General features: G+C 41.0%; 1 protein-coding gene across 2 annotated transcripts in view; it reads left to right on the plus strand.

Annotated features, from left to right (window-relative positions):
• The window catches only part of ECH1 (enoyl-CoA hydratase 1), a 48,041-nt gene extending 23,374 nt beyond the window's left edge, over window positions 1–24,667 (plus strand). For both annotated transcript variants that reach the window (XM_033957474.1, XM_033957475.1), the window contains exons 3-10: window positions 1,952–2,040; window positions 8,681–8,805; window positions 9,242–9,290; window positions 10,643–10,707; window positions 13,373–13,443; window positions 15,958–16,029; window positions 19,224–19,374; window positions 24,305–24,667. In XM_033957474.1, coding sequence (XP_033813365.1) covers window positions 1,952–2,040; window positions 8,681–8,805; window positions 9,242–9,290; window positions 10,643–10,707; window positions 13,373–13,443; window positions 15,958–16,029; window positions 19,224–19,374; window positions 24,305–24,409 — 727 coding nt within the window. In that variant the 3' untranslated portion in view covers window positions 24,410–24,667. The remainder of the gene's footprint in view (window positions 1–1,951; window positions 2,041–8,680; window positions 8,806–9,241; window positions 9,291–10,642; window positions 10,708–13,372; window positions 13,444–15,957; window positions 16,030–19,223; window positions 19,375–24,304) is intronic.
• Window positions 24,668–26,286: the final 1,619 nt, after the last annotated feature.

Genomic DNA, 26,286 nt, shown 5'->3' on the forward strand with positions numbered 1-26,286 from the left:
TCGGGTTTCTACGCGGTGTACAATATAAAAATTGCATAAAAACAGATTAAAAGTTAGGGATACTAAACAATACCAAAGTAGCTTAGTAAAACACATAATAAGACATATGGACTTACTTCACTATCTCTAGCATGTCTGAGCCACTGCTGGAATCTTCTGTTGTTGCGAGGTGCATCAGGCAATGGTGATATTTGCACAACTTGTGTGCATACCTGCCACGCAAGTTAGTTGGTCAGTTATAAAATAATCTTCCATTACTTGCACTTCTGTAGATGTCTGGAATTTACTGGCAACAGAAGTATGGTTGCAATTAACCAGAAAATGCTTTTATTTGATGGTTAGTTAAAAACAGTGGAAAGAATTGAGACTTTTGGATGGACCTGAGAGGAAATGCTTGACAAAGTCCACCGTTAAGAGCCTTGCTACTGTTAAGAATAGCTTGCACAGAGAATCTGTCCTAAGCTCAGCTTGAAGGAGCCTGGTAAAATGGCAGATCTAGGGGTGTTCCCCCCCCCCGCCCCCCTCCTTATTGGAGTAAGTCAGTAGAATGAATTTCAGGAGAGGGAATCCATGCACTGTTCTGAATAATTAGAAATCCATACAATGTAGTATTAAGAATAAGCAGTAGAGGGGGCACTACACTGTTGAAATTAGAGAATCGGGAGACATGCGTCTACAAAAGATTTTTAAATACGTGAAAGAATAAATTCTGTATACGATGCCCGAAAAAATTAGCACTAAGCACCATTTTATAAATGGCACTCATAATTTATAGACTAGTGTTGACACCGAGATCCACGCCAGAGGATTTATACTAACTAAAACCTGGTATAAATCTTGCACCTAAATTAGGTACAGATCTGCCTAGTTCTGTAACACTGTGTGCAAACTCCAGGAATGCCCCTGACTTGGCCATGCCCTTCCTATGCAGCCATGCATAAAAACTTATGCACGCATCTTTTTACAATAGTGACTAAAGGTGTGCATGTAAATTTTAATTACCATATTTCACCATGTATAGGCCGCGGCCTATACATGGGTTTTACAAATCTGTGCAGTGAGTGCGTCTAGCTTAAATGGGGCCTACCCCCGGTATAGGCTGGCGTAGTTTTAAAAAAAACTCTTAGATAAGCTATGGCTAGTAACATGGGGCAGCTTATCTAAGAGTTTTTAAACCTACATCGGCATTTCCTGTGGTCTATACACGGGGGCAGTAAGTGTCGAGCAACAAAAACCAAAGAAGAAACTGCAGTACTGATGTACTTGATGCAGGAGCTTTATTTGAATCAATAAAGCGTTGTATTGAAAGTGGTTCATCTTGGTTCTAAAGAAACGAAGACCCAACACAGTCCGTGTTTCGATGAAAACGTCTTCTTCAGGGGTCCAAAGTGTTTCTTTTTATGGAAAATAATGTGGCACATAACAACGTACGAAAGAATCCAATGGCTGTTTAATTGCTAGAGTAAAAACGTTTAGAGGTGCGTCTCAGAACATAGCTGACGACGTAGTCATTCTGAGGCACACCTTTCCACTAGGGACAGAATTAAGTACCTGCATATAATATATGTAAACCGCTTTGGTTGGATCCATGACCCTTTACCTTCAGTAGCCTTATGTAGGGGCACATTTTATCATGTTAAAGGAAGAAATGACACTCTTAGAAGGAGAGAGAGGCTTGCAAGATGACCCCAATGATACGAGCTGAGGGAACTGGAAAGATATGAGTACCATTCACAGAGATGGAAAAAGAAGGAAGAGACATTTTGAGAACTTTGGTATTGATTTTCTCACCATGTGGGGCTCTGTAAATTGCAGTTCACTTGTGTCTTGGCTTTGACAGGATATAGAAATCTCTCATTTCCCTCTCAGGAATCGGAGCTTGCCTGCTGTTGCTATTTTCCTCTTCTTGACTGATATCATCTTTTGCTTTATTATTTTTTTTTCTTCCCAGAGAGATGGTGGAGTGTTTTAATGAGATTGCAGAGGACTCGGAGTGCAATGCTGTTGTACTGTCTGGAGCTGGGAAGATCTTTACAGCAGGTACAAATTTTGAAAAAGGATGTAAAGGCCTGATATTGGAGATATCTCCCATTTTTTAACTGTTGGTATTTTTATACATTGTACTTCAGAAACCAACGTTATATACACATGGACAGACAAATTCTTATAGGTGCTATTACATAACATAACATAAAACTCACTTGTATACCGCAAATACCATTAAGTTCTATGTAGTTCACAAAGACTAGTAATACAAATGAATAAACATCCAATATCTAACTTCTGAAAGATTCCCTAAAGAGATACGTTTTTAAGGCACGTCAAAATTGTATACCATCCGGTCCTGGAGATTTATCACTTTTTAACTTGTCAATTTGGCTTACCACATCTTTCAGATTCACCGAGATTTCTTCCAGTTCCTCTGCATCATCACCCTTGAAAACCATGCCTACTCCAGTGATTTTCCTGGTTTTTGTGTTAGGACCATGCACAGACCAAGATTTACCAAGACCAAGTAAAGCAGAAAACAGGGACTGAAAGGTTAGGGAAGAGAAGGTGACAAGCCTAGGTTCATAAGGAAAATTTCTGGTTCAAGTGTGGATAGTGCAAGTGGTTTTTTCTCCTGATATAGCAAACCTGTGAACATAAGAAATGCCTGCACTGGATCAGACCTAGGGTTACCTAAAAATATTCACACATCTGTATTAATAAAAAATAAAAATGTTGGTCCACAGCCAACTACGACACCTGAAGCATTGCTAACCTTTTACTGTTATCTACCAATAGGTCTTTAATTAAATCCATTCAAAACTTACCTGTTGCCCATAAGTAAAGAGGAAACCCCCCCCCCCCACCCCCATGAACCTTTTGGCAGCAGCCATTGGTTGACTGAACTGGGGGAGGGAAAATTGCCTAGCACAAGAATACCAGTGCATGCTCAGGGAAGCCAAAAGCGCTTACCTGAGCTAGAGGAGAGCCCCACTCGCAGGTTTGTCAGGAAGATGTTACCAGTTAGTGTACAAATCAATGGACCGTATCATATAGGTTAGTAGCTTTTATGGGGTTAGCTTCAGTCCCACCACTCCACCGCTATACTATCTCGTGACCACGGGAAGATTTATGTGGCACTTCATCACTGGCTGTCCATGTTTATATTTTCATACTCAATATTTTATATTATTTTTTGTTTTTTTAGTTTTAAAAAATATATACTCTATGTTTATAATTTTCCATCAATAGTAGTATATGTACTTAGCTTATATCAGCCACCGCCTGGGAGTCTGACCCGACATGACATGTTTCGCACCCTCCGGTGCTGTATCAAGGGTCTCCTTATATACAGTAGAAAAGAGGCCGTTAATATCATTTTTATCCAACCTCCCTCTACAGTTCCTATGCATTTCTACCCCATTAGTGCTTACCGAGGTCGCGCGTGTCATCCGACTCAGTTTAATATCCAGAGAAAGATGGCGGCGGCGGCTGACCTCGGGGTTAATATACACTCAGCTATCATTCATAATCAAAATCCCTCCCCCTGAGGCTCATTGGTCCAACCACTAACCAATCACCGAAATCCACTCAATCTCCCCATTCAATTTGTGAGGTTCAACTGTATTCAATGAAAAAATGTATCTTTGTTCAATTTCATTCAGCTTTTTATGGTCTTTCCCACCATCCCTCCCAATCACTCTGCTTATGACCCGCCACTTAATCTCATCAAGCTTATGGTTATGTGCGATCCAGTGATCTACCAAAGGGGCATTAATAACTCTGTTTAAAATCTTTGATTTGTGTTCCGTAAGACGGACCCGGATTGTCCTCAACGTCCGTCCTATGTATAACAAGGCACACGGGCAAACAATAACATATATCACATCTTGTGAGGTACAGTCCATGTCAGTCTTGGAACACAAAATAATATCCCTCCCGGGGATCTTCCATGATTTCCCTTCAATGGTAGATGAACACCATTGACATTTACCACATCTCCTGTGCTGACCTCCATCTTTCCTAGAAGCCACCCCGTATTTTTGGAAATTACATCTTTGTCCCAGCGTGATGCCTCTAGAATATGCCATCCTAGGGAATTGTTGTAAAGCTCGGTGAGTCTGTACAATGTACCAATGATGTTTCATCATTGTAACCATCGTATTAGCCGCCCTAGAATAGGGGAGCACTCACGTCAGTGTTTCTCCTTCTATGTCCTGGGAATTAGTGACCTCCTGAAAAAGGAGTTCGCATTGGGCAAATCTAGCCCTCAAGTATGCCTGGTTAATCTCTTTTTCCGGATAGCCCCTCTGTCTAAATCTTTCTGAAAGGAGAGTAGCCTGAATCTTGAACTCCCCTATAGAGGAGCATATTCGGCGGATCCGCAAAATTTGGGCAATAGGTAAATTAAACCGAAGTTTAAACGGATGGAAACTATCAAAGTGGAGGACAGTGTTTCTCGTAACTGGTTTTCTATATAAGGAAGTGCTAATCTTTCCCTCGGTTACTGAGATCGCAATATCAGCCCAGGACCCGCATAAATTTTCATAATGTTCAGCCCATCCAATACCCTTCCTATCCTTCACCCGAAATGGCCCCCTCCTTCCAATCCCTTCTCTCCCAGCAATGCTGGAACCCTCCTCCCACCCCCAGTCCTGATGGGGCCCTCTTCCTTTAGGCCTAGCTTGAATCCCTTGTAGTCAGTGGAGGCAGGAGCAAACCTCACTAGTTCCTGCCCCTAGTGGCTTCCACAGCAAAATGACTGTCGTGATCACAAGCCCACTGAAATTGCTGGGGTTTGTTTTGGATTCTTCTCTTTCTCTGACCAATCAAATTAACAATGTATCTAAAAAATGTTTCTTTAGTTTACGGAGGTTAAGGAGGGTTCGTTGTTTTTTCATCAGTGTCACTTTGCTGTATTGGTCCAAGCCATTGTTTTAGCTCATTTGGACTATGCGAATTTGTTTTTTCATCAGTGTCACTTTGCTGTATTGGTCCAAGCCATTGTTTTAGCTCATTTGGACTATGCGAATTCGTTTTTTCATCAGTGTCACTTTGCTGTATTGGTCCAAGTCATTGTTTTAGCTCATTTGGACTATGCAAATTCGTTTTTTCATCAGTGTCACTTTGCTGTATTGGTCCAAGTCATTGTTTTAGCTCATTTGGACTATGCAAATTCGTTTTTTCATCAGTGTCACTTTGCTGTATTGGTCCAAGCCATTGTTTTAGCTCATTTGGACTATGCGAATTCGCTTTTTCATCAGTGTCACTTTGCTGTATTGGTCCAAGCCATTGTTTTAGCTCATTTGGACTATGCGAATTCGCTTTTTCATCAGTGTCACTTTGCTGTATTGGTCCAAGCCATTGTTTTAGCTCATTTGGACTATGCGAATTCGCTTTTTCATCAGTGTCACTTTGCTGTATTGGTCCAAGCCATTGTTTTAGCTCATTTGGACTATGCGAATTCGCTTTTTCATCAGTTTAAGTAAGTGTAATTTTAAAGAGATTACAGCTTATCTAGAATATGGCTGCTAAATTGATTTTCGGAAAGAGTAGATATGATCACGTTACTCCGTTGCTGAGAACATTACATTGGAAGGTTCAGTTCACATGTGCTAGTGTTGTATTTAAAAGTTTATATGGGATTTTCCCCCCCATTGCTCACCCTTTGTTTTAACTCTCAACAACCTCTTTTAACTAGAGGAATTCATAAATTTAAATTAATATTTCCTTCAATTAGAGGTACTCAAGCTTTGGGCAGGCTTTCACACTGTATGGCATTCACCTTGGTAAAAATTTGGAATGCCCTCCTTCAGAAATTAGACTCCTTTCCTCTTTGACATGTTTTAGAAAAACTCTGAAGATGTATTTGTTTGATAAATTTTTAGCTGACAAATAAGAGACTGTAGTATATGTTCTTCTTGTCCAGTTATTTTTTTCCTATGTATTTTTGAGCTAACTTTGTTAACCGGTTCGAGTCACATCTGTGAATGACCCTGGTATATAAGACTAAGGATTGGTTTGGATAAAGTGCAATCAAATTTAAAAATAGAGAATGACACGGTGACAAAATTCATCACCGTTCCAGTCCCCGCGGATAACCGCGGGAAATCATCTTCATGTCATTCTTTAAGGAGAGAGGAAAGAATCAGAGTATGAATGGCCACAACCACTGACCCGCAAGCTTTGCTTTGAAGAATGCTGGTGTAGAAAGACTGAGGTTGAAATAGACACTAGAAAATGACATGGGATTATTTCCCGCGGTTATCCGCGGGGACGGGAACGGTGATGAATTCTGTCACCATGTCATTCTCTATTTAAAAACACTGCCCATATGAAACCTGAGAACGCTGCAAATATTTAGCACCAGGTATGGCACTGATTACTACCAATATCACAATAATGACAAATGTTTAGCACCATTATCTGGATACGAATCCAGATAACTTGGCTATGTGTTTTGTTTTTTCTGCAGTGAGATATCTAGACAATTACCTGGATACTGGTGTCGAATATTGCCAGTATCTGGATAAATCTGACTATTCTGGCAATGTCTGGATAGCACCAAAATGGTTTGTGACAATTTTCAGCAGTAGCATCCAGGAGAGCATATATACCCATGTGTCTGGACTAGTCTGGAAGGACTCAAGGAAAAAAAATTAGCAGACAAGATCTAATTTCTCCTTTTACATTCCAAAGTTAGATATTGTACTTTTTCTTTATGACATGGTTAATAAACCCTCTCCTTTGTGAAATGGGTTTTTCTTTTTTACTGTATGTAGCAAAACGATTTCACTTTATCTCCACATTGTTCTGTATTTACTAGCAGTGTATCCTGTAGTGCTGCTTGAGCAGACTTCCCAAACTAGTTGTGTTTTTCAGACTATCCAGATAAGATATGCTTGAAATAAATTAAAATACAGTACATAGAAATGATGGTAGATAAAGACCAAATGGCCCATCCAGTCTGCCCATCTGCAGTAATCATTATTTCTTCCTCTCCCTATTGGCTAAGGTTCTTAACATTTGCATCTCCTCTCCCTATTGGCTAAGGCTCTTTATACCTGCATTGTAAGGTCATAGAGCATTATTGTTAGAGAAACATAGAAACATGATGACGGATAAAAGCCAAATGGCCCATCCACTCTACTCATCTGCAGTAATCATTATCTCTTCTTCTTTCTGAGATCCCACGTGCCTATCCCATGCTTTCTTGAATACATCAGATCTGCAGTGAATGAAAAGTTTGTTGTACGTATTCAGGGACGGCTCTGGAGTGGGCAGCCTTCTGGGGTGTGGGCAGGGATGGTGTGTCCCCTCCACCCTCTTATCATAGATCATCCAGGACACCATACAATACTCCCAGTTTTCATGTACTCTGAATGAACAGCTCTGCTGGTTGCTTCATACTTGGAGCTCCCTGTGGTGTCTCTTGTCATACAGTGGTCTGGGTGACCACCCTGCTCACCCTACCCTAAAGCTGACTCTTCATGTATTCATTGTGGATATCCTGAAAGCACAATAGGCTATGGGAGCTCAGGACATATTGGGAAGCCTTGGCCCAGTCTTGGGGCATATGGGGGTAATTTTTATAAAAGTCATTTTTATGCATAAATGGGTCTCTAAAATACCAGTAAAAAGAGTACAATTTGACATGCTGGCACCTACTTGTCTTTATAAAACTGACCTGAGGAAGAAGGGGTTACCTTCAAAAGCTAATCATAAACTACATTAAGGGCCTCTTTTACGAAGCCGTTTAGCGCGGGCCACTGCGGTAACGGCCCCAAAGCCCATAGAGATTTAAAGGGCTTTGGGGCTGTTGCACGGCTTTATAAAAAAGCCCTAAGTTGATCCAATAAAAAAGGGATTTCTTTTTTTTTTCCCTTTTTTTTCCTTTGTTTTCATTTTATTTCTACATATTACCTTGAAGAGTGGACTAACATGGCCACCACACCAATTCACTTAAAATGGACCTAAAATAGGCACTTGAAAATACATTCCCCTCTTAAAATTGTCCAAAATCTGCTTACTTAGCCATTTTTCTATCTGAAAATTGCTCACTCTTCCTGTGTGCAAAAGCGTGTTATTATCTGTACGAGGTGGAGTTCTTCTTTTCAAATATCTTTATTGGTGCGTCCAACAGAATGCACACACAAAGCAAACCACAAGGTGGTGATCTGTGCATGATTTTGTACTTTCAAAATATGTGTGTTTTTGTGAAAGAGTAAGAAATATCTGTAGAAAAAGCAGGTTCAGATCTCTGTGGGTACTTTTTCTGTAGGGAGTTCTTAATAGGAAGCTACACATGAAAATCGGGGCGTCTGTGGGTCAAAGCACCTTTTGGTGTCAAAATTTTACATGCAGGACAAATAGTCCTTATTTTATAGTATTGCAGAGTAGTATGGTGATAAATATTCAGGTACAAGAGGTCTATGCTCCAAAGATCTTAGTCTAAGTGTATACTTGAAGTAGTGGGAGGTAAAGTGACTCGCTGAAGGTCATAAGTGCCAGTGGCAGAAATAGGATTTGAACCCGTGGGATCTATTCACAGAGAAAGGTTGTGGAGGGTCATTGGGGTGGGCAGACTAGATGGGCTATGGCCCTTATCTGCCATCTATTTCTATGTTTCTAACCCTGGCATTTCTGGTTCTTAACCTCTTCTCTCTAATCACTAGATCACTTTCTTTCCCAGGTATAGATCTGATGGATTTGGGCGGTGAAGTGCTGCAGCTAGAAGGTGATGATATAGCCAGGAAGACCTGGAATTTGCGCAAAAAAATCACCAAGGCCCAGGAAACCTTCACAGTGATTGAGAAGGTGAGGTGATGTATATAACCGCCATAGCCCAAACAAAAGGTCATTTCATGATCATGAGATTAATTGACCGTCCAGTCCTCTTTACCATAGTAAGGTAAGTACAGTACGTGTGTGTCATTTCACCAAAAGGTGAGGTTTGCTTCGCTATGTAGTCTTTTAAATCTTGAAGTGGGCAGGGTCTGAGCTATGAGCTGAGGGTGGTTCCTTCATGGCCAAGATTGAGAGCCTCTATCAAGTGTGTGTGTGGGAGGGGGGGGGGTTAATTCTTAACTCACATTTAGAGACTTGATAACATAATGACCAATTCCAGAGGTGAAAAGTAAAATTTATATTGTAGAAAATGTGCAATTACACGCCCTCTGAGAATGTGAGAAAGGAAGGTTTAACTGGTTCCCTTCTGTTTTCTGACTTTATTTCGTGATGTTTTTTCTCTTAGTGCTCAAAGCCGGTCATTGCAGCCATCCATGGAGCCTGCATTGGAGCAGGTGAGGAGAGGCTTGTGCTTACTATTAAAATGGCGGAATCACACCATGGAACAGGGAATGCATAGACTGACTGGTGTCTGTCTTCGATACAGCATTGTTGGGGGGGTCAATATTCAAAGCAATTTAAGCAGCCAGGAGAGGTTCCTGGATGTTTAAATCGCCTGTCTGAGATTAACTGGAGATATTCAGCAGCCCCTGAATACCCCCCTTTAACTGCCCATGCTGAAATTTGTTAGTTTGTGGGCAGTGCAGAAGCAGGGGAGGGGGGGGGGGTTGAAAGCTAGCCAGTTAGCAGAGATTTTCATAACGCTAGGACAGAAAAAAAATGGTGTTCTAACTTTATAAGACAAAGGCAACCAGGCACCAGTCTAAATAGCAGCTGATGTCCGGTTAATGTTTTGGGTCATGACAAAGCCCCATCCTCCTCTTCAATATCCATGCCCTCCTGGAAACAACAGCAGAACCCTCCCTGCTGGAGTCCTTCCCCCCTCCCTGGAATAGCAACCCCCTCCATGTTATCAGGCTTACCTGCCCGTTTCCTGATGGTCCATTGGGTAAACAAGTAGGAGTGATGTGCATTCGTTGGCACTGGAGGTCATGGCAACCATTTTGGGGAAGCTGTGAAATGGGCAGGAGCGAGTGGGCATCGCTCCTGTCCATTTCCCCACTGGACCACCAGGGTACGAGCAGGTAAGCCTGATTTAACATGGAGCAGGGTTGCTATCCAGGTGGGGAGGGAGGAGGCTCTGGTGGTGGAGGGTGGTCCTGCCATTGATTCTGGGAGGGTAGGGGAGCAGGCATCGAAAGGGGACCATATACTTATATGGGTCCCAGCCGAAATTCAGTTTGGACCGGCATAAGTGTTTTAAGCAGATCCCCCAGCTGAATATCAGCCATGGCCCACATAAGCTCCCACGTAGGCTAGCACATGCCGATTTAGACCCGAATGTTCAATACTGGTGACTGGACATGGCTTGGCATTGAATATCTGAGGCTCATTTTGCCCACGGTGGTCAGCATTTAAAAAAATGCAGACTTCCACAGGCTGAATATTGATCGTGTTATGTTTGGGGGGGGTTATTTTATTTGTTAATTTATTGTATAATGTTATACAGTAGTTTATTGTATATTGCTGCTGTTTTGGGTGACCCTTTATGGGCTGGGAATATGGTTTATAATAAATGTTCTAAGGAGGTGGCAGCAGTTGTAAGGTTTTACCCTGGAATTCCACAATGCTGCCCTTGGCACAGAAAATGCACACCAGGGAGAAGGCGAGAGGTGGCAGTGCACGGGCTGAGCAATGCTGTAGATTTGTCATGATACAGTAAAAAAAAAAATTGTGTATATTTCAGGCACTTCTTTGATCTCCGCTTGCGATATCCGTTACTGCACCCAGGATGCATGGTTTCAAATAAAGGTACAGTCACAAGCTCACAAGTATTGTGGCCCCATTCTGAGACACTTTTCACTAACAAATGTATCCATTTTTCCCTCTCCATCCATACCCAACAGATGCATAGAACCCTGTTGAAGGCCATCAGTTGGTACGGATACTATTAAAACAGAAGTTAGGGCATCCTAATAGTGGTTGCAACAAAGGCAAAAGTAAGTCAAGACTCTTTAAAGCAGGGGTGTCCAACCTGTGGCCCTGTGAAGTATTTTGTGCGGCCCCGGTCGAGGGCGATGCAGTGTTTTCCTCTGTTGCCCCCGGGCATTTACCGTCTTGCCGGCTCCCTCCTCTTTCTTGCTGCAGTGTTTGCGCGGCCCCAGAAATATTTTTTTCGGCCAATGCGGCCCAGGGAAGCCAAAAGGTTGGACACCCCTGCATTAAAGGAAAAGTGGAGTAAAGATTTGCATATTATCACTATCGGCTGCTAAGTTGCTTGTAGATACAAACATAAAACACATTTTGAAATGTCTGTATAAAAATGCTAGAAGTCTGAAAAATAAGATAAGAACATAAGAAACGCCTTCACCGGATCAGACCTAGGTCCATCTAGTCCGGCGACCCGCACACTCGGAGGCCCAGTTAGGTGCTCCCTGTTGAAGACCCGGATTTCCCGTATCCCTCGATATGATTTGCAAGGAGGTGTGCATCCAACTTGCGCTTAAAACCCAGTCTCCGTCACAACCTCCTCCGGGAGAGCATTCCAAGCATCCACCACTCTCTGTGCGAAACAGAACTTTCTGACATTTGTCCTGAACCTGCTTCCTCTCAGTTTCAGGCTATGACCTCTTGTCCATGTCACATCTGAGAAAGTCAGTAGTTCTGCTTCCTGGCCTATTTTGTCAAATCCTTTTAATATTTTAAAAGTTTCTATCATGTCCCCTCGCAGTCTTCTCTTTTCTAGGGTGAACAGTCCCAGTTTTCCGAGGTGTTCTTTGTAGCTCAAATTCTTCATACCTTTGACTAGTTTCGTGGCTCGCCTTTGCACCCTCTCCAGCAGAGTTATATCTTTCTTAAGGTATGGAGACCAGTGTTGGACACAATATTCCAGGTGTGGTCTGACCATTGTTCTGTAAAGTGGCATTATGATGGGGAGAGTTAGAGTACAGTACTCCTCCACGAATTCACGGCCTCAATCAATGGGGGGGGGCTCTTACTCCTCCTGTTGCTTCTGATCCATGTACACACATCACCTCATCCTGTCAATTATTATTAGCGTGGCCTCTGCGAGGGAGATTGGAGAGGAAGGAGAGAGAGGAGATCGGTGGCGGTTGCAGTGGTAGAACACACACACACGATGGAGCCTTCCAGCCGACGGCGACCAATGGCAGCAGCTGTTTGGCTGAGAACGATGCACAGTCACCGTGGCAATGAGAATCCAAAAACGGAGCGGGAAGGTGGGCCCTAAAAGAAATTAGGCATTTTTGTATTGCATCCATTTTTCGTGGTTTTTCACAATTCGCGGTCAGTCCTGGAACGTAACCCCTGCAAATTTTAGGGGAGTACTGTATATAGTACTAATTGGGGGTGAATAAGCACGTGGGTGAAGGAGAGCCGGTTGATATTGAGGCTCATTTTCAAAGCACTTAGGTTTCTGTGGTACTTAGTGTATTTAAATGCTTTGAAAATGAGCCTCATTGCATATCTGGATTTTGAAAAGGCATTTGTTCTGTTTTGTCCTCTATTTATAAAATGTTCCACGCATTGCGTGTACAGCAAACCTTAATAAAACTTGAAACTACCTCAGGAAAGACTTCTGAGAAATTAGAAAGTCGTGGGATAGGAGGTAATACCCTATTATGGATTAAGAACTGGTTAAAAGATAGAAAACAGAGTAGGGTTAAATGGTCAATGTTCTCAATGGAGAAGGGTAAATAGTGGGGTTCCCAGGGGTTTGTGCTGGGACCGCTGCTTTTTAACATATTTACTAGTGATCTAGAGATGGCAATAACTAGTGAGATAATTCTATTTGCTGATGACACAAAGTTGTTAAATCACAAGAAAATTGTGAAAAATTGCAAGAGAGACTGGGCATCAAAATGGCAGATGGCATTTAATGTGAGCAAGTACAAAGTGATGCATGTGGGAAAGAGGAACCCAAACTATAGCTGCTTGATGCAGGGTTCCATCTTAGGAGTCACAAGGAAAAAGGATCTAGATGTCATCGCTGAGAATATGTTGAAATCATCAACTGAGTGACAGCAAATAGAATGATAGGAATTATCAAGAAAGGAATGGAAACCAAAGGAGAATGTCATAATGCCCTTGTATCGCTCCATCATGCGGTCGCACCTCAAATTCTGTGTGCAATTCTAGTTGCTGTATCTCGAAAAAGATATAGGGGTCCTTTTATCAAGTCGCGCTAGCGGGGTTAGCGCTTCGGACATTTCATCACGCACTGACACGCGTTGGACGCTCATTGACACGCGTTGGACGCTCATTGACTATTGTTCCTGTCTCTGGAGACATGTGTTTTCCTCTGCTTGTATCTTTGTTTCTACTAAGCAAAGTTTCCTTTGATAAATAATCCTTTACATTTTGAATGCCATTGTATAATATTAGTTAGGCTACTTGGGTGATGTCCCCAATTATGATTTAAACATCCTCAGTTTTATTTTATTTTATTTTTTTACAGGAAGTTGATATGGGATTAGCAGCTGATGTTGGTGCTCTTCAGCGCTTCTCTAAAATCATTGGAAACCAGAGGTAATTTGTAAAGCCAGCATTTGTTTTTAATGGCCACTGACTGCCTCCCTGCAGCTATCATTTTGCTTTCGGGGAGCACCAGAGGGGTTGCATAACCTTTTTCTAAGACATGTGTTTGGTTCAGGATTCTTATTGTTTACCTTGTTTGTTAAATGCTTTCTCCTTTGACAAGCAGGATGAATCGCACACACTGATGATGTCATCAATCAGCGCCATTTAAAGATTAGTTCTCCTAGAGCTCAGAAAACCCTACAAAGCTTTTCTGAGCATCTGCTATCCACCCCTTCTGCAGTACCCATCCATTTCTTTCTCCTCAATCTATTCTATCCACCCCACCAGATGGACCAATCCTCTTGCTGTCATTTTTATTTCCCTTCTTACTTGTTTAATTTCTGAAGAAAATTGAGGCTTCAATTTAGGCTTCCATCAGCAGTTCCTTGACATACCTGCAGTATTTTCCATGGGACCAAAGTCAGAAGGGGGAAGGGAGAGCTGTTGCCACTGTTAAATTCACCGTGCCAACATGTTCCCTGATACTAAAGAATCAGAGCAATCTCCATGTGGCCCTGTTGAAGCCACCAGTTGTCATGCTTAGTGGACACATCCCTGCTCCTGCCACTTTTGCAGTTTCATGTGATTCAAGTTTCAAGTTTATTAGGATTTTATATACCGCCTATCAAGGTTATCTAAGCGGTTTTTACAATCAGGTACTCAAGCATTTTCCCTCTCTGTCCCGGTGGGCTCACAATCTATCTAACGTGAGACATGCTGAAGAACAAGTAGTGAGTCTGTATAAGCTTGTAAGTTCCAAAGAGGAAATGATGGTGTAAGGCTTTGGAGGAGTAATGTTGAAGCAAATAAGCCCCAGTGATCTATTGTGGCGGCCTTACAATCTGCCAGGCCCTAGGTTCAGAGACTGCTTGTATGTGAGAGAGAGAAAGAGAGGACAGTTTACCTGCATTACAGAGTCCAGAGGAAAGAGAGAGTGAGAGGGGAGGGGGCGATGGTCCAGGCTTAAGGTTCCAGACAGAGAGAGGGGAGTATTGCAGAGAGGAGGCTTTTATAGGTTGGAATCTTATTCTAAAAACAGAAAATATTGCATGTCCCAGTATCTTTCTGTTTATAATTGGTAAACTGTTTGAAACAATGGTTACCATAGTTTAATTGATAAGGAAGGTGTGACACTTGCAGGAATGGTAGATAGGATTAGTCTCTGGCTTCTTTGTCCCATTCAAGTAGCATATCTTCTTGATAAACAATCCAGTCTGGCTGGATACTTAATGTGCAGTCAGATGGCAGGAAAGGAGATTCATTTTTTGTGGATGGGGGATGGGGGTTTTCCTAGACCATTCATGGTATTCTGTGGTGAAGCATGAGAGGCTTTTGGTTTACAGTCACGTGTTTTCATTGGATCTTAGAAAGGACGTCCAACTCAGTACATCGCACGTGGGCATCCAGCATGAACATCCATTTTACAAACTGAAACATCCAAATTACAAACTGGGAAAACAAAGGGACATGATGGCTATGCGGCAACATTGGAACTGTATTATAGTGTAATGGGCACGCATCTGTCCATGAGAAGGAGTGGCCTAACGGCTGGAGCAGCCTGCATAGAAACAAAAGGTTTCTGGTTCAAGTCCCATTGCAGATTTTTAAAATAATTTTTGTTTCCTTTTTTTAAATTTTGTGACATCCCTTACTCCGTTCAGTAGAGAACTGCTTAATTGGAACGCCTCTCTGTATCCTGAACGTGCCAAGTAGCAGGTCTAAATACAGATGTCCATCTTTTTGAACATGGATGTCCCTTCCCCTTCTGCAGTCAAGAGTTGAACTTACATCTTTTGGCCCCTTTCTAGTCCCAGTTAAAACACCACTCCCCCTTGCCATATGGTCATACAACAGTTTTTAATATCCATATCCTAGCATTATAAAATCAGTATTTGGACGTCCGTGCAATATGGATGTCTAAATACCAGTTTTCAGACTCGTGCTCAAGTCCTAGCAACCTGATGAATTACAGATCTAAAAAGAAATCGGTTTTGTGCTAGCCCAGTAAGGTCCTCCAGCATCACCCCCATAGTTTTTTTCAACATGTCCAGACATAAGATTGCAGATTGCCCTCTTCGCCTGGTTCCTTCGATCTTCCTAAACAGGATGTCCTTCTCATGATGTCCTTCTCCAGTGATCCCTCTCACGGTTGACCAAAATAAGACAGTCATAACTTCATCATTTGGGCTTCGAATGGTATAGCCGGTTTAATCTCTTCCAGTATCAATTTGTTAGCTCTTCTGGCGGTCCAGAGCTTCTAAAATAACCACCTAGATGTTTCTATGATCTATTGAAGATTTAATTGGAAAAGAAGAAAATAAAAAAATAATGTTAGAGAACAAAGTGTGTGTTGGGGGTGGGAGGGGGCTATAGGTGATGGTATATAAGGCTATAAATGGCTGGAGAAGATAGTGTGCACGTTTTTGAGATTCTAACAATGTGTTTGCCTTTTCCCTCTTTCAGTTTAGTGAATGAGCTGTCTTTCACCTCAAGGAAAATGATGTCTGATGAAGCCAGCAACTGTGGCCTTGTCAGGTACAGTATATACAGAAGTATTTACAAATCTTTTTTTTTTTTTTTTTTGCTTCCGAAATGCAAGTAGAATGGAGGCAAATACGCATATGTGTGCACAAATGTTTAACTAGATGTACATGTGAATTTGGATTTTAGATTTCATTGCCTGTTTTTCTGAATATGAGCTTGAGGTGAGCTATTGTTGGGCCAGAAGGGGTTAAGAACATAAGCAGTGCCTCTGCTGGGTCAGACCAGAGGTCCATCTTGCCCAGCAGTCCGCTCAAGCGATGGTCCAACAGGTCCAGGACCTGTGTAGTAATCCTCTATCTATACCCCTCTATCCCCTTTTCCTTAAGAAAATTGTCCAATCCCTTCTTGAATCCCAATACCGTACTCTGTCCTATCAAGCCCTCTGGAAGCGTATTCCAGGTGTCCACCACCCGTTGGGTGAAGAAAAACTTCCAAGCATTGGTTCTGAATCTGTCCTCTTTCAACTTTTTCGAGTGCCCTCTTGTTCTTTTATTTTTCGAAAGTTTGAAGAATCTGTCCCTCTCCACTTTCTCTATGCCCTTCATGATCTTGTAGGTCTCTATCATATCTCCAAGTCTTCTCTTCTCCAGGGAAAAGAGCCCCAGTTTCTTCAATCTCTCAGTGTATGAAAGGTTTTCCATACCTTTTATCAATCGTGTCGCTCTCCTCTGAACCCTTTCGAGTATCGCCATATCCTTCTTAAGGTACGGCGCCCAATATTGGACGCAGTACTCCAGATGCGGATGCACCATCGCTCGATACAACGGCAGGATAACTTATTTCATTCTGGTTGTAATACCCCTCTTGATTATACCTAGCATCCTATTCGCTCACTTAGCGGCCGCTGCACACTGTTCCATGGGCTTCATTGTCTTGTCCACCATTACCCCCAAGTCCCTTTCTTGGGTCCTCTCACTCAATAACATCCCTTCCATCGTATAGGTGTACCCCAGGTTTCTGCTTCCTACATGCAATACTTTACATTTCTCTACATTGAACTTCATCTGCCATCTCGTCGCCCACTCCCCTAGTTTGTTCAGGTCCCTTTGTAATTCTTCGCAGTCCTCTTTAGTCCGAGCACCACTAAATAGTTTGGTGTCATCTACAAATTTTATTATTTCGCACTTCGTCCCTTTTTCTAGATCATTTATAAATATGTTGAATAGCAGCGGTCCGAGCACCGACCCCTGCGGAACACCACTTGTGACCCTCCTCCAGTCCGAGTAGTGGCCCTTCACTCCTACCCTCTGTTTCCTACCCGCCAACCAATTTCTGATCCATCTATGTACGTCTCCTTCCACCCCATGGTTCTTCAGTTTCCGAAGTAGGCGTTCATAGGGTAACTTGTCAAAGGCTTTTTGGAAATCTAAGTATACGATGCCTGTGAGGTCCCCTTTGTTCATCTGTTTGCCAATTCCTTCGAAGAAGTGCAATAAGTTCGTTAGGCACGATCTCTCCTTGCAGAAGTCATGTTGGCTTGTTATCAGAAGTTTATTTCTTTCAAAATGCTCATCGATGCTGTCTTATCAGCGCTTCCGCCATTTTCCACGAAACCAAGGTCAGACTCACCAGGTTACAAAAAAAATACAGTGAAGTAATAAAATAGAAACAGTAGCAAGTTGATGATGGTGACAAAATAAAAGTGTAGTCATACACAGAATTCACAAAAGAATAACACTTCAGTCTTGTCCTTGAGCAGATTAACTTGGAATATATAATATGTTATGTAATTTTTTTTATAATACATCTGTATACGGACTGTTCTGTGCTTGTATGTAAGTGCACATATTAGAAATTTTATAGTCCAAAACTTTTGATCTGTGAAAGTTATAGAAGGACTTTTTTTTAGTTTACTCTGGCTAGTATATATTATTCCAAATTAAAGAATGATGTTCCTGAAAAGTGGTGTTCAAACTTACAGTCCAGAGTTATAAACTTCCTAAGAACTTTGATCTTATTAAAATATTTTAATTCCTGAGAAACAAACTAAAGAAGGTTAAGTATGAATTATGAAATGATTCATTAATTTCTCATTGGAAAAGAAATAGTGTCTGAGGTTTTTGTATGCCTGTGATTCTTTCTGTACATCTTTACCTTCTCTCTCTCTGCCTTGCTTTCTCTTCTCTCCCTCCTTTTCTTGCCTCTTTTGTTTCTTTCCCTCCACATTTTTGTTCATCTCTGTATCTTCATCTTTGAGTCTTAGGGGGTGTCTTAGGGGTACTAGTTTCACTTTTATATTAAAGCTTGATATACCGCTTGACTTTCCTAAGCGATTTACATCATACAATATTAAAAAATAATATATTAAAAATTAAAAAAGGGAGGCTAAGACTAACATGATTAAAATAATAAAACTAGACAGGAAACAAAAGGAAAGTAGGTAGGGTTACATTGTTTAAAATAAATAAAAATTGAATGAGGGAGGATAAAAACACAAGGGCATGCGGAATAACTTGGATTAATCTCTGAGTCTAGACCTCGTACGCATCTTTAAAGAGAAAGTCTTGTGGAGCTGTCTTCCCTCTGCCATGGTCCTGCCCCTCCTCTAAGTCTGAGACAGGCTTGGGGCAGAGGGAGGACGGCTCCTGAGGCCTATGGCAACCTGCGGGGATCGCTAAAGTACCAGCGATCCTCTCTGCAGACTGCTCCCTGCTGGAATTAGGTAAATGGATGTGGGGAGGGTAGGCCTTCGGGGGGGGGGAAGTGCAGTCCTTCAAGGGGTAGTGCAGGCCTTCAGGGGGGGAGTCAACCTTTGAGGGGGAATGTGCAGACCTTCAGGGGGGGTCAGGCCTTCGGGGGAGGGGGGCTGTATAATAAAAAAATATTTGAACATAAATACAAAGTACACTCGGTGTGTATATATATATATATATATATATATATATATATATATATATATATAAATAAATATATATATGTTTAGCATTTTTATTGTTGGTAGATCATTTTGACTTGGTCATTTTAAAAGTAGCTCGCAAGCCCAAAAAGTGTGGGCACCCCTGATATAGATGATAAGAAATGAAGACCTGGTGGGCCACCGCGGGAGCGGACCACTGGGCGGGATGGACCTCTGGTCTGACCCAGTGGAGGCAACTTCTTATGTTCTTATTTTTTAATCACTTGCTTGTTATATTTTGATCTTTCTTCTGTTTTTATTCCTTTCATTATTTTTCCTTCATGCTCAGTCGTGTGTTCCCAGATAAGGAGTCCATGCTTCAAGGCGCCTTTGACCTAGCCTCTGAAATTGCCAGCAAGAGTCCAGTGGCTGTCCAGGGCACAAAGATAAACCTAGTGTATGCCAGAGATCACTCTGTGTCTGAGAGTCTGCAATATATGGTAAGCAGCTGCAGCCTGTAGAGAGAGGATAGTTAGTGATGAGAAAACTGAATTGCAAGCTGGAAGAAAATGGGAAATTTATTTATTCATGTACTCAAGCATTTTTCCCTATCTGTCCTGGTGGCTCACAATCGATCTAATGTACCTGGGGCAATGGGGGGATTAAGTGACATTCCCAGGATCACAAGGAGCAGTGCGGGTTTGAACCCACAACCTCAGGGTGTTGAGGCTGTAGCTTTAACCATTGCACCACTCGAGAAATAAAAATGTAGCACAAGTGATCCAAGTATAGGACAATCAAGCCATTGTGATATCACTGATGAGATTGACTCTTCGGCATTGGTGGAATAAGTGCAATAGTAAAAAGTTGTTATTATAAACTAAGAATGATTAGATCACTGGTCCCTCTTTTAGATACTAATTCCCTTAACATTCTGATTCATTCACTAGTAATTTCAAAAATGGATTATTGTAACTCTTTACTAAATGGTATCTTTCATAAAGATTTAAAACGCTTGCAACTTATTCAAAATACGGCCATTAAAATAATCTCGGGAGCAAAAAAATACGATCATGTTACCCCTCTGCTTCAAAAGGCCCACTGGTTGCCAGTCTCTCATAGGGTAACTTATAAAATCGCACTTCTGGCATTTAAAACAACACAGACCAACACACCAGCTTTTATAGATAGACTTCTGATTCCTTACGACCCCCCAAGAACCTTAAGATCCATCTCTCAATACAACCTTAACGTTCCCTCTTTAAAAATCATTGGCACGCGTCGCACCTCTACGTTTTCTGTTACAGCCCCTACAATTTGGAACGCTCTCCCTTTGTATATAAAAATGGAAAAAAACTTAAAAAATTTTAAAAGCAACTTAAAGTGCTTTCTTTTTAATGATGCTTTTAATTGAACTTCTTTTTCTTAACTATTAATTTTACTGCTCCCCAGTTCCTAAGTGTTCTTCCCTTATATGTTTCTCACTTTTCTATTTCAAGTGTATTTCTTCCCCCTTTTCCTTATGTTTAATGGCCTAAGGGTCAACATTTACCCAGTTTGTACGGTCTGTTGTCTTGTATTTTTACTATAAGAAAGTATGTTTAATTGTCATTTTAGATAAATGTAAATACTTTTCGTCATTTTTGTTAAATGTAAATATTTTTTATTCTGTACAACGCTTTGTAGTAACGAAAAGGCGTTTAATCAAAAATTGAATAAACTATAAACTATAAACTATTATGATGTCACAATACCAGCTCTGGTTATCAGAGGCTGAAACTCTTCACGCTATTTATTTATTCATTCAATTTTCTATACTGTTCTCCCAGGGGAGCTCAGAACAGTTTACATGAATGTATTCATGTACTCAAGCATTTTTCCCTATCTGTCCTGGTGGGCTCACAATCGATCTAATGTAGCTGGGTCAATGGACGGAACAGCGTGGATTTGAACCCATAACCCCTGGGTGCTGAAGCTGTAGCTTTAACCACTGTACCTCACATTCTTCTCTGACACTGGTCTTGCTGGTCTTGGATAAACCATCTATCCCGTTGTGCCCAACTTCACCCATCTATCAATAGTGGCATCATTCCTGGCCCTGTTTCAGGTCCATCTGGCTGCAGTCTTACAAGGCCTGTACTATGAAATAAGCAGGGATCCTGTTTAATTGGCTGGCACAGCAACACAAACAGGAGTTAAGATGAACTGACCCCCCTTCTTGGTCTGAATGTGACAATTGGCTAGCTCACCCATTCCAATTATCACAGATTAATTCAGAAGCTATCAGTATTATAAAAACTAAATAGAAAGTAACCAATTTAAAGAGCCTTGAATCTATACCAGGAGTGGGCAACCATGTGGCCCACCATGGAATTTTATGCTGTCTGCAAAACTATAGGCATTAGACTCTTCCACTTCCCTCTCACCTCCAAGCTGTTTTACCCCTTTTTACTAAAGCAAGCTAGCCGATTTAGAGCGTGCTAAATGCTAACGTGCACATTTATATTCTATGGACGCGTTAGCATTTAGTGCGTGCTAAATCAGTTAGCATGCCTTAGTAAAAGGACCTCTAAATTCCTCACTCTCAGGGTGGCAAATTTACAACTGCCATAGCAAACATTGCGTGGCCAGCTGGTATGTAGCCTTGAACCATCTACACATGCTCAAAGTCTGCCGGCCCAACGACGTTTGATGGCAGTTGTAGATTTGCCATTGCGAGTGATTGCAAGCGAAGGAGGTGAGGGATTAAAATAGCTGAGGGATTAAAACAGCTCACAAGTGAGGAGGAGGTAGACAGAAAGTAGGACAGAGAAGCTGGAGTCCAGTGCAGTGGGGGGGAGGGAGGGGGAGAAGTAAGGGAGGAGAGAAATGTTAGACATGGAGAGGGGGTGGATGGGAAAGAAGAATAAATAAAGCTAGGACAAATGAACTGTAGACTTTTTTTTTTTAAAGAAACTCATACTGTAACTAATTTTTGCTTTTCTTATGGAATTAAAAACCAAATTTATCAGTAACCTAATAATCTCTCTTCGGTTGCAAACTTTTTGTCACCAAATTTCTCAGCAAAGTAATGTTTGTACCTGTAGAGACTTCAACTGCTCTGTGTTCCCTCAGTTCATGAAAGCCTCTGAACAGGTCTATTACAAAAAGCACCTCTGCCCCCAGGAGGTTGGGGTGGGGTTCAAGATGTCTAGTATACCAAATACTCAATTTAAGTGAAGCATCTGGGGGGGGGGGAGGGGGGAAGGGAGATAGGAAAGGTAAGGGGGGATAGGATATATTAAACTTTAAAAATTTTGAAGGATGTATAGTGGCTTTGTTAATATTGTATATGTTGATATATTCATTGGATATACACTTTCTTCCTTCAATAAAAACATAAGTGAAACAGCAGTTTAGGACATAGCACATGTGTATAATTAAGAACATTTCAGAGAAGTGAACTAAAACTAAATGACATTTCAATGGGAACTTTGTGAATTATTGCATTACCAATACATAACATAACTTTATTCTTCTATACCGCAATAATCAAACAATTTCTAGGCGGTTTACACAGAAGAAGGCTGGACAATCGGTGAAATACAATTAATTGAAATACAGCAATTTTCCTAAAAAAATTCAGTATAAAATTTTAGTTAACAGTAATGTCCTCATTTGGGTAATAAATTTGTCAAACAACTTTGACTTGATTACTTTTCGAAAATGCATCATAGGACAACACAACTCCACCAATACAATTACCCCACCAGGACTGCTGCTTACTTGCTTGAAATGCAGAAAGGTCCAAAAAGGTCTTATATCTGCAGCCAGTAATTTTTGGATAGGCAAATAAATTGGAATTCCTATTTATCCTTGTTGGACTATATAACACAAAATGAGATAAAAAGTAATTTGGGGCAGATCCCCAAACCAGCCTAAAACAAATGCACAAAAGTTTGAACAGCACTCGTGCTTCCATCGGGAGCCAATGCAGCAGTCAACAGTAAGGACTAAGATTTCATTCTCCAGGCTTCTCTTTCTTCGCCCTGCTTGGAAGACTTTTTTGGTTTCATATCTTAGCCCTCCTTTTCTTTTTTTTTTTTTTTTTAATTCTTTATTCATTTTATAACTTACATCAAGTGTACAGTAAATATCAAACAATTATAATACATCACTTGAAAAATCTTCAATATCATACCAAATAAGATTTAACCCCCACCCCTTCCCAAATTCATATATAACTAATATATACCACCTGAAAATAATATCCTATGACATTCATATATATATTCTTAATGGAAAACCAAGAAACCCCCCCCCACCCCAAATCCACATGTGTATTTCAATATACAAGATATTTTCAGCTATGATGTTTGTTTTCTGTGCTTACTATGGAAAGGCATAAAACCTGCTATTTGGTCTTTGTCAGATGGGAGATATAATAATAATAATTTATTTATATGCCTCCATACCGGGAAGATTCTAAGCGGCTGTATCAGCATCATTACTCCTGCATCCTATTCAGCAACCTTTCAGAACCATTAAAGAACCACTAAAAAAGCAAATAGCTCTCCCCAGTTCCCAAACATCTGACTGAGACTTTCTAGCCACTCGTAGACTGTACAATTCAGTATTTTGGAAATAGCATATAGCACTTGATACTGTACTCTGCTCCTGAAAGATACTGGGAGTGACATGTGTCTTATATCTCAGTTCTTAACTACCTTGTTGGAAAGGTTTGGATTTATATAATATCTGAAAGGGGACAAATGTATTTGTTATGACACTTGGAATGGAGGAAAGAGAAAAGTGTGTTGATTATGTATATTATATGATCAGGGATATAACTTTTCTCTTCTTTCCAATCCCTACCTTATCATGCTTCCCATACATGTTTCTCCTTTGAACTTTAAAAACCAAATTGTAGTTCTTTTTGTACATTATGCCTCTGATATAATAGTTTCCCAGTCGGAGTGGGATGGGGAGGATGATGGATGGACTAGTCCAGGGCCCTGGTGTGCTTTGCTTTTGCTCCTGGACCTAGGTCTGTTAGGGGGGGAATAGTTGGTTAGGTGATTTTGCATTATGTATAAAAAACCTGATGATTACTGTTCTTTCTGCTGTTAAAGCTGTTCCATTGACTCTTACTCGACTTTGATATGTTTGGTTTGTTTATGATTATATTATCAATAAAATCGTTTGAAATTAAAAACCAAATTGTAGTTCCATCCCCTGTATTAGTTTGTTTTTGTATGTCAATTTAGTTTACCCTATTTTATATTCAATTCTTAAATTGTAATAGTACGGTTGTTTCTTGGGGGGAGGGGCTTATTATTCATGACTTTTTGTACCATTGTATTTTGCTTTGTAAAAAAAAAAAAAAAATAAGCGATTATATTAAATTTTAATAAAAACTTGAAATTATAATTTATGTTCTCCTATCTTCAGGCTACCTGGAATATGAGCATGCTTCAAACTGAAGACATCATGAAATCGGTACAGGCTGCGCTCGAGAAAAAGAAAACAAAGGATGTGACTTACTCCAGGCTGTAGTGCGTGCCCTGGACAGCCAGAAATGGCGCTGCTTCCGTTTTAGCCTCCAATTTTACAATTGCCTGTGATTCGGAGTATCGGACGTAGGTTCTGAAGTGCTTCTTTCTGCCAGTAAATCCTGTGCGAAAGACTCGCTATTCACTGCTGAATACAAAAAATGTAGTTAAAGGGAGTAAATCAGATTTAAAGAGGGTAATGAGGAGAATGTCGGTGGTGGATGGGCTGACTATGATAAGGTTAGAAATTTCAGTATGAGATGAATAACAGGCCAAGAATACCTTATTCTTTGACAGCTTCACATGGAATGTACTTTTTCCTCTTTTTCCTCTCTTCTAAGCTGATTTGTTGATGTCCAATAAAAAAAAAAACAACCCAAAACAATGGACATGCTAGAATTAAAAAAAATAATAATAAATCGCCATTGTTCTATGATATACAACGTGGATGAAAAATTCTGGGATAATGGGAGCTATACACAATTAGTGTTTTCTGGGGCCATCCATGCACTACTGTTGTGTATGACCTTTGCAAGTGGAGGGGTTATTTCCCCCATCTTATGGTTGTAATGTTTTATCCTATAATTCACTAGCAAATTATTTCTATTGTAGTATGATGGTATAATCAGGACTGATTTTTGGTGAGGCCTGAGGTTAACATGGGTGGGCATTAGGTACTGCAAATATTATACAGACATTTACTTATGTAAAAGGTATTTACATTACATTACATTAGTGATTTCTATTCAATGTAATGTAAAAGGTATTTAAAATGGCCTTTTCTGAAGATGAGGTGGAGGGATGGGAGAGGAAAAAAAGAATGGAAGGGGAAAATAGGAGGCAGAAAAATGAAGTGGACAGATAGCTGTGAGAAGAGATCATAGCAAAGAGATAAGAGATGGAAGCCAAGATAAGGATGGGAGAATGAAGTAACATTAGGGGCTCCTTTTGTGAAGGTGCGCTAGCGGTTTTAGCACGCGCTGAAGATTAGCGCGCGCTAACCCTGCCCTACATGAAAAATACTAACCCAGGCTCTATGGAGGCGTTAGCATGTAGCACGCATGGCAATATAGTGCGTGCTAAGCGCACGCTAAACCCGCTAGCGCACCTTCGTAAAAAGGAGCCCTAGGTCTCTGCAGGCGAGGGTGTAATCATACTACTACTACTAATTATTATTTCTATAGCGCTACCAGACGTACGAAGCGCTGTACAGAGTCACAAAGAAGAAAACACAGTCCCTGCTCAAAAGAGCTTACAATCTAAACAGACAAGACAGACAAACAGCATGTCATGGATACAGTTAAGGGGAACGGTTAATCAGCGGGCTGAGTTGGAGGGCAGAGGGGAGTACAGGACAATCAAGCTATTGTGACATCACTGATGAGGTTGGCTCTTATTGGTGGAATGAGGCATTATGATATCACAGTCTCAGCTCTGCTTCCCAGAGACTGAAACTCTTCACACTACTACTATGAATTATTTCTATAGCGCTACCAGATGTACACAGCACTGTACAAAGTCACAAAGAAGACAGTCCCTGCTCGAAAGAGCTTACAATCTAAACAGCCAAGACAGACAAACAGGATGTCATGGATACAGTTAAGGGGAATGGTTAATCTGCTGGCTGGGTTGGAGGGCAGAGGGGAGTATGGGACAATCAAGCTATTGTGACATCACTGATGAGGTTGGCTCTTATTGGTGGAATGAGGTATTATGACATCAGAGGAGTAGGGTTAAGGATTGAAAGCTATATCAAAAAGGTGGGTTTTCAGTCTGCTTTTAAACAAGGGAAGGGGCTTGACAGACAAACCTGGATAATTTATTCCATGCATAGGGGGCATCTAGATGAAAGGAACAAAGTCTGGAAATTTGCATTGGAGG

The sequence above is a fragment of the Geotrypetes seraphini genome, chromosome 8 (genome assembly GCF_902459505.1).
Source record: "Geotrypetes seraphini chromosome 8, aGeoSer1.1, whole genome shotgun sequence".
In the NCBI taxonomy this organism is placed as follows: Eukaryota; Metazoa; Chordata; class Amphibia; order Gymnophiona; family Dermophiidae; genus Geotrypetes; species Geotrypetes seraphini.